This window comes from Passer domesticus, chromosome 2 (assembly GCF_036417665.1).
Source record: "Passer domesticus isolate bPasDom1 chromosome 2, bPasDom1.hap1, whole genome shotgun sequence".
Lineage (NCBI taxonomy): Eukaryota > Metazoa > Chordata > Aves > Passeriformes > Passeridae > Passer > Passer domesticus.
Window position 1 is genome coordinate 86,304,852 of NC_087475.1, and position 15,236 is coordinate 86,320,087.

Consider the following 15,236-nt stretch of genomic DNA (forward strand, 5'->3'; position numbering starts at 1 on the left):
TCCATAGTTTAAATACTTCCATCTTCAGTGTAATGGAGCAACTGGTAGCTGTCCTTCAACCCCTCTTTATGGATCAGTTGATTGTACAGTGGTAGTTAGTTTTCTCTCACTGCTTAGCACCAAAAAATACCTGTGCTTGACTTATTTTAAATTAGGAGGGAAAAGTACATTCTCTTTCTTAGATCAGGGAAAGAGGGATATTTATTGTGCCCTTATGAAGTAATCATGGTGGCATCCTCAGAGGAAGATATGGGCCATCACTAGGGAGCATGATCAGAACCTGCTGTTAATGTTCCACATCTCAGTGTTTTGCATTTCAAAACCCCAGGACTCCTTCTTTTTATCTCAATGTGTATTGAAGAAGGCTGCATCAAAAAGTAGCAGATAAGCATTGAGGGCATAGAAGAGATTAAAAATCAACCTGCAGAGCCTGGCAAGGAACCTTCAGTACTGATTTGCCCATTCAGTGGTCCAATTTTTTTAACTAAGTCTTTTGTAGATGTCATTTTTCCTCTAGGTAGCTTTTTGACTCACCTTTATGCCCAATAATAAAGATACATTATATTTAGTGAGTCAGTAGATAACAGGTTAAGTAACACACTAAGAATAAAAGATTGTCTCTTGCTATGCATGGCTGCTTTTAGAAAGATTAGCAATAGCTGAAACATTAAAAGTACATGGTTTTCTACTTGGCTAACTGCATGGTGTGCATTTTTCAAAACTAAATTACTCATGCCCTTTTGGCTTTCTTAATTATTAACATCTTTCTGGTTGAAATCCCTTCCCAGTAATCCTGTTGTCAAAGGGTGAGCCTGATTTACTGCTGAATCTTTCCTACAGCTTTACAATAAACCAGTCAGTCAGAGAAGATGTAGAATTGTTCCTAAAAGGAAGGGCAAGTTTTAATAGCAACCATCAGCATAATTAAACCAAAAAGCTCTAACTAGACTCAGTGTAGAGTCTTCTAAACTAAGGTCTAATTAACACTGGTAATGCTTAAAATGAGAAGAAGTGCCTATTATTTTAATAATAATTGAAAAAGATGCTGATTTTAGAGATAGTTTCTCCATCCAGAATATCATTGAATCTGATGGTACATCAGTTTAATTAATTTCTATTACTGAATATCAGTTCTTACTCTTCAAAAATAATCATTAACACTGTAGTGATGCATATATAAACAGCTAGTTTGAATTTTAAAGTTGCTGAACAACATTAGAATTCAGGGGTGGCTGCAAGGGCTGCTCCTGAAGTATGAGAGCAAGTGAGAACCCAAGGTCTGACCAAAGCCAGTTCCCTCATTTGTACAGTTACAAGTGTAGGAGCTCTTGTCAGTAACTTCTTAACCTTCCTATTAGAAGATGCATCTGATTAAGGATTTCTGGATTCCCATCACCACAGGATATCATAGTGGTAATTTCAGAGTTGAGTTGGTTTTTGGCACAAGCTTTCATAGTTTGCAGGGATCAGCTGATGCTTTGCTCCTCGCCTTTAGTCTTAGAGAAGCTTCTGCGGGTCTCATAGCTTTTGTTGTTCTCTCAAGCTTCAGGCATTTGCATTTTCACGTGTTGCATTCAGCCATGTCCTACTTTTCCCAGAGCTCAGCTGTTGTCTGGGACTTCATAAGAACATCCATTGGTACTCTCCTACTGACAGTGAAGCAAAGATAATAAACAGCCTTTTCTTCTAAGTCTTATTTCAAGTGGCAGTGAGGTTTGCCTTGAAGAAAAGTACCAGTAAATGTTGCTTATAGTTGGACTAATTAGAGAAAGCTTTAACTTTACAGATCATTAAGAGCAGATTATTTTACCAACAGTCTTAAAAATTGCAGGATAACTTCTGGTGACAGTTTCCTTTGACTCTGATGGTCTGTACTTCTCCATTTCAAAATTAACCCACTTTTAATATTGCTTCCCTGGTCTGTTCTCTTACTTGCACAGCAGACTGAACATCTTTGTGAATGCCCTCCAGAATCTTTCAGCAGCACTTACATGTGCTTAAGTTTGAAACTCAGATAAAAGGTTTCCTCCCCCTTTTCCGAAGAAGCCCTATTCATGTATTTAATTGTCTTAGTCACCCAAGTACAGTTAACACCACAAACAGCAGTAATGGATCATTGGTGAGTTTTAGCTATGAGAAGTCAGAGCTGCAAGATTATGGTGGTGTAAATCTCTGAGGATTAAGCCATCCTGCTGTGGTGACATTCAGAAGCAATTCAGAAACAAGATATCTCTTTGCTTTATTCCCCAGCATGGGGGAAAGGAGAGGATAAAGTTTATTTTGTATCATCTTTTCATCAAGTGCTTTGAAGTGCACTGTTTGTGGAATGAGGAGTATTGTACCATCCTATCTGTGTAGTGCAAGTGATGGTCAAGTCTCTGTGCAGTGAACCACTTCAGAAATGGTAATACTTTTAGGTCCATTCTCCTGGATATATTGGCTTATGCATCACTGTTGTCTTCTAACTTCCTGAAGGCCCAATTCCTCCAACAGCTGCTGTATATTTTTTTCCCTATTAATGGTTTACTTTCTCTATGCATCTTTACAATGTCTGCTCTCCTACCAAAACATGATACTAGAGGGGTTGAGTTTAATCCTCTCAGCACTGAAATTTTAATGAACTGTGTAATGTAATAGAAAACATTAGAAAACCTCTATGCTCCTATACCTATGAAGAACCATTTCTGTCATCAGGAAACAGTTCTTTCTAGCTCCTTGGAAGAGCTTTATCTACTAAAAAGAACCAGAGATTACACTCTTCTTAGCAGGAAGGGACAAACTTACTTTCTAGACTTAAGGGTGCCAAGACAGTGGACTATAAAATTGCAGGTAGGAGTTACCCTACTTTAGGTATCTACAGATCCTTATCTCTTATCAGGGCACCCTGGATTCCCAGAGTACTCAAGAAGAGGAATAGATATTTTGGGAAGGCATAATCTTATGAGATACTTGCTCTCATCTCTCTCTCCTCTCCTGACTGATGCTTTTCCTCTGCTTGTCCTCTTTCTGAAGTGCTTGGCTTACTTTCTCTGGGTCCAGATCAAGAATATTTCAGAGTAAATCCTGAAAGTCCATTCAAATACTCTCAAGCAGTCTCCTATAGACAATGAATCGCACACAAAATCCAAACACATAAGATTGAAAGGGGTCTCCTCAGTTAGCGTCTAGTCTTCTGCTGGCAAGGACACATGTGTAAAACTTCATATAAATTTACCAAGCTCTATGGAAAAGTAAGTGAAGAATCGTCTCCTTAGCACTCCCACAGGGAGTCTGCTCCAGAACTTCATTCCTTTGATCCTTGCAAATGATTTTTTTTCCTAATTTCCAGCCAGAATTTATTCATACTTGGTTTATGTCCATTTGTTCTTGTGCCAGCAGTATTCTCTTTACCTTAAATAGCTTTTAAAAAGTTTTCCCTACTCAATGTTTAAGTATTTCATTAACTTTTGGAAAAAAAATCGTAGTCTTTTTACCCACTGTTATCCAAGGAGAGACAAATCAAGCTCTTCTCATTTCCTCAGATGCCAAAGATGCCTCATCCAAACTATATAATCTGGTTTCTGCCACTCCAAATTCCCCTTTTCCTAAGCCTGGGAGAGTAGAGCACATGCAGTTCTGTATAAGGTCTTCATTTTTATAGCTAAATTAGTTTTCCCTTACATTTCCTGGGCACTTCTCACATGAGACAAGATCATGGTGTCTTCAACTTCATTCAACTCTTTCTGGTTCTCACTTCACTCCTGTCCAGGTCAACGCTACAACACCTTTGTTCTGCTCAGTCTCTGCAACTGTAGGATAGAAGAGAACTTTTTAGCAAAGGTTTTAGAGAGTCCAAGGAGTAAAAACAAGAGGTGTGCTCAGTGGTGACACACCAGCCAAGCTCTAGTGGAGCCATCTAGCATACACATAAAGCAAGATTTCCTCAGAGGCTTTTCATCTAGGCAAATTAAAGCAATGGCACAGATTGCCCAGGGAAGCTGTGGATATCCCATCACTTGAAGGGCCAGATTGGATGGGACTTTGAGCTTCCTGGTCTAGTGGAAAGTATCCCTGGCCATAGCAGGGAAATTGGAATTGGATGGCCATTAAGGTCCATTCCAACGCAAACCATTCTATGATTGTGTGATTTTTAGAGAGAGGAAAAACTCCTATCTCTACTGTCAGGATGGTCTCATCCAAACTGGATTTATCTACTCCAAAATGAGATTACCTACCTAGCCAAGTAATTTTAGGAGGTTAGTTAATACACTTCTTCCTCTTTCATTCTCAAAATAGCTGAATGCTTTCAGCTTGTACTGAAAGTAAGTGAAGGGATGAAACATATAAGTTAGCTGTAGCATGGAAAAAATCTGATTAAATGGTTAAAAGTTTGGCAGTGTTGCAAGTAACTAAAGGTGGGATAGTAAAATGTAGTAGCCTTGCCTATAAATAGCTCTTCTGGAGTATATAAATACTAATGTAGTATATAAATACCAAAATACACAACAGCATGCTGACCCATGCACACACATTTGCCGCATCCCAGAACACACATTTTAAAAGACTGAAATGCAACAAATTTGTTTGTACAGGAGAAATGTATTTAAGATCCTTCTAAAGGACTTTTCCTTACCACCTTTGCTCCTTTTTCTATTTGGTCCCTGTACATCAGTCACTTGTTAGAAAAACAGTCCTAAAAAACGTTTGATTTTTTCTATTCACTGGGAAAGGTCCTGTGAACTTAAAAAGCTCCCTGTGAAACTTTTTTTTTTTTGTTTTAAAGGCATTTCTAAACCCCATTTCCCCAGTGAAGGACATACTATGACATGGGATGCTCTAGATGGGGTCCCAACTCTGCCCTGGGGGGACCCTCACACATCATACGGTCAAACAGGTGTCGAGACAATGCACACGTCTTCACTGTCCTTTAGCACAGGATAGGTCTGTGTCATTTACACAGGTTCACAGACCTGTCTTGCAAAGCTGAAGGCCTTAAAAAACTCAGACTATATAGCAGGATATCACTACACACATATAAATAGAGAAAGCATTAAAACAGGGCTCAGGAAGACTGAATTGTTTCCCTGGTGTAATCAGTCCTGCTGAGTGACCTTCACAGTCACTGCAGTCCCTTGTAGTTCAGTTTCCTAAGCTGTTAAGTGTCTCTTACATTTCTGACAGCTTGGGGGTAAAGATTTTTGAGCTCTGCAGGTAAAAAGCCCCCAGAAGGGTTTAAGCTAAGCAGCCTCCCTCACAGCACTGCTTACTGTGGAAACTACTTTACTATTTTCTTGAAGGGGTGTGGGGGGAAGTACAAAAATCTCAGCAGGAGGTCATCAGATGAGAAAACCAAACCCTAGTGAGCAGACTGGGAGCTTGGTGTTCATCCTCCCTAACTAAATTTTATCACTTATAAAATGCCTACCTCTGTACTGGGCTCTCTCTAGTCACTGGGGAGAAATGGATGTTTCCAGAGCATGCTTCAGCTCATCACCATGAGCATCAAACCCACATGAGGCGACTTCTGCCCTGGAACAGTCTGTTTCTCTGCTGACTACAGAGAGTTGAAGGTATCTCAGTTTTAGATTAATTTGAACCGGATGAGATTAATCCCTCCCAAAATTACTACAGTAAAGAAATTGTATGTCTTCAAAATATTTTCTACCTTTCCCTTTCCAGCTGGTTTTGAATGCTTACCAGTCTAAGATCTCAGTGTTATTGAAAGCCAGCTGCTTTATTCTGCTGGGTGTTGTGAACTTTAATCCCAAATGCAATTTAGGTAACCCCAAGTACTAGTCTTACATAGCAAATGTTTTGAGAGGCTCAGAGGGCAATGTGCTGCCTTGCTTTTGCAACCAATGAAGCAGGAATATCTCAGTGCCCCCCTGAAACTTACCATTCCCTCAGTGCAGTGAGTGTGGTTATGCTGTGAGGACCTCCTGGGAGAGCCAGAAGCAGCTGCCCATTGAGTAGCCACCACCATTCTGACACCAAAGCGGGTTCTTTCCAGATGGGAAGACACAAGGTGGGAGTGGAGAAATCAACTGAAGGCAAAGGGAAAGAGCTGTTTAATTAGGCCCTTTCTGGGCTGTGTTGCTTTGTGTTTCGAGTGTGTTTGAACGTGTGGCTGTTTGCCTTGCAGAGGGATGCCCTGGCTTGTGCAATGGCAATGGCAGATGCACTCTGGACATGAACGGCTGGCACTGCGTCTGCCAGCTGGGCTGGAGAGGAGCAGGCTGTGACACTTCCATGGAGACGGCATGCGGCGATGGGAAAGACAACGATGGAGGTAGGACGCGAGCACATGTGATATGTCAGGCTTCACAGAGCCTATAAACCTCTCACAGTGAACAGTCATCTGGGCTTGATTCTGCAGGGCAGATTGGTTTTTGACAGCTGGTGGAGAACAGACAGCAAAATCTGCCAGGCTGACTCAGCCAGAGTGGATTGGCATTCAAATTAAATGGGTTTGGATCTGGGGTGCCAGGGCTGAAGAGGGACATTTGTTTGTCTTCAAATCAAGTCGATAGAGCAGAGAGCAGGCAGAGGCTGTGCACCTGTCCAGTCCCTCCACCCCAGCCGAGTGACTCAGCTGTGACACGATGGGACCACCTCAGACAGTGAACATCCCTGACTGTTCAAACTTTGCCCTCGCTGCCTTAGGCTTTCATCAAGGCTCTGCAGTTGGTCACTACTGACTCTGGATGGATATTTTTCAGAAACTTGGATGCTTGGGTGACTTATCCCCATGCCCACAAGCCATCCAATCCCTCTCAAACCATGTTTTATTGATTACTGTTCCATATGTAATGATGTCAGGCATGTGAATAATAGCTCTGTGTAATGCAAACTTAATATTCAGAGTTATCTCATTACAAAGGAAACCGTGGTGTAGTGTGAAGGTTTGAATTAGAGAGCAGGAGATGAGATATTAAATTTAAGGCATAAGGGAGACTGCATAATTTGTTTTGTTGTCACTCAGCAAAAGGCTTTGTAAACCACAAGTCTGGGCCAGGACCCAGACTGTGAAGTGGAGACTGCATTTTGCAAGCCTCTGTTTTATCATATTCACAAGAACAGTACAGTTTAAAAAAAATAATAGCCAAGCCAAGTCTGTGATTATCTGCTTCACAACAACTGCGATTCTGATTGAATATTTAAAATACTTCTGCACATCTGGCATGCCAAATGGACCAAATTAACCCTTTAGAAAAGCTGAGAAAATTGGAGTACCATAGAAAGAGTGCACACTATAAAACAAAGATGGCTTTTTACCTCATATGGAACTGAATATCACTGTACTTGCCTTTTCTATTTACAGCTGACACAGGGAAGCAATAAAGATCATCACATCAGATGTGTAAAAATATGGTAAATAGACCAAAGGTTAGTCCCAGTTTCCATGGAAAAAAATAACTAGCAAAAGCTCTGTGAAGTTTTTAGAAAGAGACAGACGGAAGGAGTAATCCAGCCTAACACACAACATAAATCAGAACTGTATGATATCACAAAGAGCATGACCAGATTCTGAGCATCTCTTCATATCTCCTGATTCAAGGGTTAACCTTTTTACCTAGGTTACTACCCTCACCTTGAAATGAGCTGCTTTGGAAGCCTGCAGGACAGCAGATGTAGACAGGAGAGACAAAAGGCATTGACAGGTTTACAAGTTAGTGCACATCAACTGCTAACTGCATTTGGTGAACCTGTGTGGAGCAGTGGTGTGCACAGCAAGAACAGAGCAACTGATAGATTGTAATTTACTGCCTTGTGACAGCTTGTTCATGTGTCAGAGCCCACAAATGGGTGTTGACTTTACTCTTGGTGCACTCCCAAAAAAAAAGCATGTACATGGTGTGCATTACAGATTAAAGATAATCTGTCATACACTGTGCCTTTGATTTGGCTGTGTTACTGTTAAGGGCTCTCCTCGATGAGCACTGTGGTTTCTCCACCTTTTGGGATTCTGTCACATACACTGGAGTGATGCATGCTCAGGGCTGGAGAAAGGTGGTTTATTTTGGTTCACTGGAAAGGATCCAAACATTAAATTTACTCTTGAATTTTGGCAATGGAGGTAGAACTCCTTTCATGAAGCTTTAGAAGTCAAAAAACTGACCTAGTCAAAATGGATATCATGAGTGGTGAGAAAGAGGTTAGTGGGGCTGTTCACAGTACCAGGGGGGTTCACTCTGCCTGAGCTCATACCTGCTTCCTACACTGTGGTGTCGAGTGTCTGCTAATCAAAATCTCTGCAGCCGGAAATTCCTCAGGATAATAGGAGCTGAAGTCAGAAACTTTTTCATCAGCTCCCAGCCTAATCATACCCTGAGGGAGACGGGTGCTAAATTACAGGGTGTGTTCGCCTCTTAAATCTGGAGATTGTTCAGATAAACAATAACAAACTGAGCAGGAGTCACTCAGAGAGAAACTTGGTGAAATGTAATCTTTGTTCAGGCTAATAAAAAGTTGTTTCTGAGTACAGAGTACCTTCTGAGTACCTTCTCCACAAAGTGTCATTTGTCAAAGCTAGCACTTAGGTTTCACACCCAGGTCCACTTTGTTTACACTTCTAAACACCAAGCCCATCAACTTGAAAGAAGCTGTAGTGAGTAACTGAGAGCAGGTGATCACCCAGTCACAGTTAAGGAAAAACAGTGCAATGACAGAGCTGTAACAATCTGGATAAAAGGCCAAGATTTTGTACATTTGACCTAAGAGGCCACCTGTATTACAACAAACAGGAAGTGTTTCTTTAAAACAAGATGAGAAAAATGGTTCTCGCCTCACTTCAGCAGAAAATAACCTCTCTAATTCATGGCTGCAAACTCTCACTACCTAAAAGAGTAGGTGTGACAGGTAGTACCTACGTGTCTCACCCCACACTGAGTGCTCTGTCATGTACTTGAAGAATAAGTTTAAAGTTTAAAAAATCAAGGAAATTATCTTCTGTGACAAGTCCTAAAAGTGGAGTTAATGGCATTTGATAATACCTTGAGAAAAGGCTGGTATTCCATGGGCTCTGTTGCAATGGTAAAATCATCTGTTAGGAACATAGTGTACAGGAAAAACTGAAGGGAAGAGAGGATATTCTTAACTAATCTCATGAATATGCTATTGAACAGCAAAGCTGTGTTACCTGTCCTTGTTCTGGAGAAGTCATCTAACTGTTGAGAGCCAGAGTTGTCCAGTTCTCCATTTCAATGAGTTTGCACGAAGACAAGATCCCACTGAGGTGAAATCATGAGAGGGCTACAGATTTTAAATTACGTTGCCCATTTGGTCTAAAAGTTCAACACAGTTACTTACTTGAGAGCCTTTGTTGTTGTTTGGGGCTTCTCCAGAATAGCCAAGTCTTCCAGGTAGGGTAAAACTTGCTGGCTTTCCAGGAACTGGAACCAACCCATCCTTCATTTCCTGCTTTAAGCAATTCCAGTTCCTGAGCAGCTGCTGAACTCTGTCAGACATGAATCTACTTTACTTGTGAAAGGCAAGAGTCTTTCTCATATGAAAAATATGTCTGAAATGACAGTATTCACAATATTACCTAAATCTTCATGTTCATTAGAGGTTTCTGTTCAGTTGTCTGCTGTTCTCCACTGCCTCTTCCCAACTGAAATACTTCCAAAGGCAAGTGTTAATGGTTAAAGGATTAGATAGGTAGATAGATGGCTAGATAGATAGATACCCTTCCCAGTCAAATAAGGCTGGCCTGTCATAATAATATATTGCACATCATTACATAAAGGTATAGAAACTTAATTTTTCTTAGCTGTCATCTGGTCAACAATCTTCCTTCAGGACCAAGAAAAAGAAACCATCCTGTTTTCTTTTTCTGCAAGAATTGTATTAGCGATAGTCCTTCCCCTCAGTTTATGTCTCATTTAGCCTAGGACAAACAGAGAGTTCCAACGTACCCAAGGCCCCATTTTGCCTTTGCAAGTTCAGTCTGTGTCCCACCAGATGCTTCCCAAAAGCTAGCAGGTAGAGCAATTTGTATGCTTTCCTTCACTTATCCTCCTGGACCAGAACAACTAAAGGTTGCCTTAATCTCCCAACCCTGGAGCAGTGAGCAGGTCACTTCAGGGACAGTGTAATTCAGGAATGGTTTCTCTGAGGCAAATCAGTGCTGTTTGTTTAACTGTACCACAGCCCACTGGTAACTCCACAGTGCCTTGTCCCATTCAAGGATCAGGTAGTGCTTGTGGTAAGGTGCAGACTTACATAATGCTTTGGAACAACAGCATTTCAGATCTTTGGCAAGAGAAACTTTGGCACAGCACTCTGGCCTTCTTAACGCCCATGTGTTCACCATCTGTCCACCACATGCCAAATAGTGTTAGAGAACTGGCAGAATCTGCACTGATCTTTGCAGTGCATAGGGTTACACCTGAAAGTAGTCCAGGGTTGTAAAGCAAGCAGTAAAGAATCCAGGAGAACCCCAGAATGCAAACCTTTGTCTTTGCAAATGCTTGAGCTACAGATAAAGTAGTGGGGCGCTTTCTGATACTTCCTTTTTTCTTTTTGCCGTCATGCCCTGGGCTATAATAGCATGAGAAGGTTGTCTCCTGGGCATGGTGTGTGAGCTGTCTGCTTCGTCAAAACCATAAAAAATTATGCAATAATGTGCTGCCTACATTTGTGGAGGGAAATATGGACATCTGAATGCACCTGGGAAAACAGCCATCATAAATTATCATTTATCATCACAGATAGATCCAGTCAATCATCTTGGAGGAACCGCAAAGCACTGCTAAAAGGATGAGAAAGTCTGCTGTACCTGAAAGATTGGGTAGCTGGTATAATTTGTTAGAAATCACCCAGCTGCTCTTCCTCTGTTTCATGGTGACTGTTAATTGACTTCTCCTCAGATAAAATGACCAGTCCACATTTTCAGGTTTCAGCTCTTTGCTGATTTTGTGTTGGATGGTAATACATGGGTGTCACCTGCAGCTGGTTGTTGGCAGCAAGGCTGGCAGGAGGGCACTGTTAACCCAGGGCATTCCAGCATCCTGGAGCTTGTATTGATTGTGCCATTGGAGAGGATGATGTCTTGTGAACTGCGGGGTCTAGCAGTGTCTTGCCTTGACACCTTGGGAGAGCTCCTGGTACTTTGAAGGAGTCCTTAATGAAATTCCTTTGATTAATAGATTCAGAAGTAAGCTGTGAAAATGCTCTCTGTGTTGAAGGAAACCAACCATTGTCTGCTGAAACGGGAGAGCTAAGTTATGGGAAGGAGGCACTGCTTGTAACTCCTGTTACAAAATGTAACAGGAGGTAACATGAACCAGCTTCAGAAAAAAACAGGTTGGACATTTATTTCACAAAGCATTTCTGCCCTTTAAAAGATGCTTAAACAGAGTTTGAGCACCAGTGTTTAAAGCAGAAAAGCTCTACCAGACCTACTTTAGCATCTGAGGCAAACTGCTGTAATTTCTGTGAGACAGAAAGTCCCCTTAGAATCCTACAGTTTTGCACTGACTGTGCTCAACATGCACAGACTGCATGGCCACTTTCCTCTTGACCAGGATTTGAGAAACATGCCAATATCTGAGTTATCTGAGCCCACTTACCAAGATGTTTTCAATTGACTGCTTAAATTGGCTTGGATTCAGTCAGAATATGTTAGGGTGAACTTTTCAACAGTAGCTTAACACTTACAGCACTTGCCAGGAAAGTGCAAGACCTTGGTGACAAGGATCTCTCAGCTGCTGAGGGTGTGAAACCACGTTCCCACCAAAAAAAAATTTATAAGTTCTGAGTTACTTTTGCTCAGAGGAATCACTTTTAAGATGTGTTTTGCCTCCTGAAGGAGGCAGTTTCAGGTACACTATTGCATGACAGTCGATCAAGTTAAGCAACTTGTACTTACTGCCCTGTGCAAATGCTAGTCACAGAATCATGGAATATCCTGAGCTGGAGGGGGCTCAGAAAGATCATCGAGTCCCAGATCCTGGACCTGCACAGGACAATCCCAGCTCTTGTCAAGTTTGGTGCTGTGACCACTTCCCTGGGGAGCCTGTTCCAGTACACAGCTACCCTCTGGTTAAAGAACCCTTTCCTAATAGCCAGCCTAAACCTCACCTGACACAGCTTCATGCCATTCACTTGGGTCCTGTCACTGGTCACCACAGAGAGGAGAGCAGTGCCTGCCCCTCCTCTTCCCTTTGAGAGGACACTTCAAACCGTAATGAGGTCTTGCCTCAGTTTCCACCAGGCTGAACAAGCCAAGTGACCTCAGCCACTTCTCATACAGCTTTCCATCCAGAGCCTTCACATTCCTCAGAGCCCTCCTTTGTACATTCTCTAATACCTTTGTACACTCTAATACCTTTGTACACTCTCTAATACCTTTCTTATATTGTGGTGCCCAAAACTGCACACAGGCCTTGAGGTGAGGCCGCCCCAGTGCAGAGCAGAGCGGGACAATCCCTTCCCTTGCCCGGCCGATGATGCAATGCCTGATGCTCCCCAGGACACAGTCTCTCCTAAGCTAGAAAAGGCCCTCACATGCCTTGCTCAGCTTCATGCAATTCCCTCAAATCCTAGGTTGCTTTGTTTCTATGCTGCTTTGCTGGCTGTTAAAAGTCTTCTTGGAGAATGGAAGAAGCCCATGAAACCAGCTGCATCAACTGTATTCTCCAGAGCAGTGATGAGCTGCGGGATGCTGTGAACTTGTAGATTCTAAACACATTATTACAGCTCTAGTTTCTGCCAGACAGTAGTGATTATCATGTGTTTTCTGTCATTTCCTCCTTCCACTTCCTTTCTTTTTCTATTGAGATTTTTTTTTTTAAGAATGTAGCTCTGGATTAGGATGGACATTTTGCAGAGTATTTCTGTAGTGACTACCCCTACAGAGGTTCTGCACAAGAGCCCAAGGAGTTCTGTAATTCAAACACTTGACTGCTATTACATATGACTGTGTTATTTCAAATTTGCAAACAAGTACTGAACATTTAGAGAAAGATGTGAGGGCAATTCCTTTCCCAGGCAGCCAGTAATCTAATTTAGCCAGGATACAACTGGTGAGAAGCTTATTCAGGTGAAATCAAAACAGAGCAGGTGAGATAGAAGGAGCAAAGAGAATATGAATAGCTAACATGGTCACAGGGAGTTGACAGTCAAATTGCCTTTGTTCCTTACATCTGTGTTTTGTTTTCCTTTGACTCCTTAAAGGAGAGCCAAAAACTGCAACTCTTGTTGAATAAGTAATATTTCTCTTTGCAAAGCACTGGAGTAAAATCCATTTATTCCCCAAATCCAATTTAAGTAAATGGAGTGTCAGTCCTCAGCTCATGAATTGGATCAGAACATTCCTGTAAAACCTTTGTCAGCACAAACATCCATGTGAACAATAACTTGTTTGTGCAAAAGTATAGAGCCATTCCTTTAGAGCCTTCCTCTAAACCAGAGTTTAGATTAGAACTGAAAGAGTAAAACCCGATTTGCTCAAGGGTAAAACTAAGATTTTGTTATCTTTACCTTTGAGCATTAACATTTAAAACCTTTCCCACCCAAACTCTCCCAGTAATTCATCCAAAAGCATCACAGGACAAGACAATGTCCTCACAAAAAGTGATAATGTTGCCTGATGAATGGCACAGAAAGGGAACTGAAAGATAAGAACTGGATGGGGTGAGAGACACAATTATTTGTATAATCAGTGGATTTTATGCTTTTGTTGCCAGTGGAAATTCTCCCATGGGAGACAATGGGGTTTTATTATTGTTTTTACTTCCCAGTTTTGCTCTGCATAATACAGTTTCTCATAGAGGCTCATCCCATTGCAGTCAGTGACTAAAAGTGTCATGGTGTTTGGCAGGAGCAATCCTTGAATTTGTCGTGTATGTTGTCCCAGATTCACCCTAATCAGGCTCCTTAGGCTCACCTCCCTCTGACTGCCTGTCTGCCTGGGGCTTCCAGAGTGTATCAAAGTTCACAGAATGCTCTCTGTGTACAAACAGGTCCATCCCTACCTGTGGCCTGCCTGTTCCAGCCTGACACTTGACATGCAGCACCTGTCAGAGTCTGCTTAAACACATAATAAAACCTCTGGCTGCAGCTTATTTGCATTCTGTTGGTGATGTTAGCATGACTGATTTTTGTTGCAGCATCCATAACTCTGTAGAAATGCTCAATTATTCAGTCTCAGCCAGTTAAGACACTGCCCATTAAATCAGCCAACACAATTGTAGGGCCATGAAAAGTCACAGCTAATTTGAAATTTTATTACTCTCAGCTGATCTTGTTTACTACAGAAGCAGTGTCTCAAAATCAGCCCTTTACTTCTGTACAAAGCTCTAATCCTTGACACCTTTTGGGTCCTGCATGGCAGTGAGTGAGGAACTTGGAAGCTGACTGCACAGGACACAAAGGAGAAATGAGACTGCTGTGGGATTTGTGAGCACTCTGCAACCAGCAAATGCAGCAACAACTCAAGGAGAGCAGGGACAGCAAGTAACTCCATTGCTGCTGAAGAGTAATTATTTTGCAGGAATTTTAAAATATCTGGTTGGTTTGGGTGGATGTATTTTTTTGCATGCATCATATAGACAAACATCATACGGGATGTGATTTTCAAAAAGTGATGGGTCATGAGCAGTGTTTGAAAGCCAAGTAATTTTAGCTCCACTTAAATTTGGTATCCAGGTGACTATTTGTGGGAGGCAGTTATGATATGGAGTATCTCGTGAAATTCCTGAATGAGGTCAGCATTTCCATCTGTTGTCATTGTCTAGTGTCGCTGTCTCAGTAGTCATAGCAAATGTTTCAAGTCAGTTAAAATCAGGTGTTCTCCAGCTGGCGTTATGAAATGTTACACTCGTTAGGCCAAGGTCCTGCTCCCAGAAGACACAGATTCCTTTGGTGTTCAGCCCCTTCCATGAAACAATGCTCCCATGGAGTAAAAGCTGAACATACATTGCAGATAGGAAACTTTAATGAGAATTGTGGTTATTTCATCGGGTTGTGCTGACACTTCAGAGCCCTTTGAGACTGGAACAGATGTTTTGTGAACAGAAAATAAAAAGACAGCTTCTGCTCCCAGGGAGTTTGCAGTCTAAAGTAGTAGTTTGAAGAGCTCACTAATGGGATTAGTGGATTTGCAGTCTTTAAGGGAGTTAGAACATAATTCTCAAAAAAAGTTGTAACTCCACCCACAAGATATGAGCTAGATGAGTTATCCCAAAATAAAACTCATTGTGTAGTGATATACAGAGTGCAGATTACCTGATAAAAATTATCTTGGTCCCCTA

General features: G+C 41.7%; 1 protein-coding gene across 25 annotated transcripts in view; it reads left to right on the plus strand.

The window, feature by feature from the left end:
• Positions 1 to 15,236, plus strand: part of TENM4 (teneurin transmembrane protein 4) — a 1,559,611-nt gene that overhangs the window by 1,440,164 nt on the left and 104,211 nt on the right. For all 25 annotated transcript variants that reach the window (XM_064409696.1, XM_064409697.1, XM_064409701.1 and 22 more), the window contains one exon: positions 6,122 to 6,268. In XM_064409696.1, coding sequence (XP_064265766.1) covers positions 6,122 to 6,268 — 147 coding nt within the window. The remainder of the gene's footprint in view (positions 1 to 6,121; positions 6,269 to 15,236) is intronic.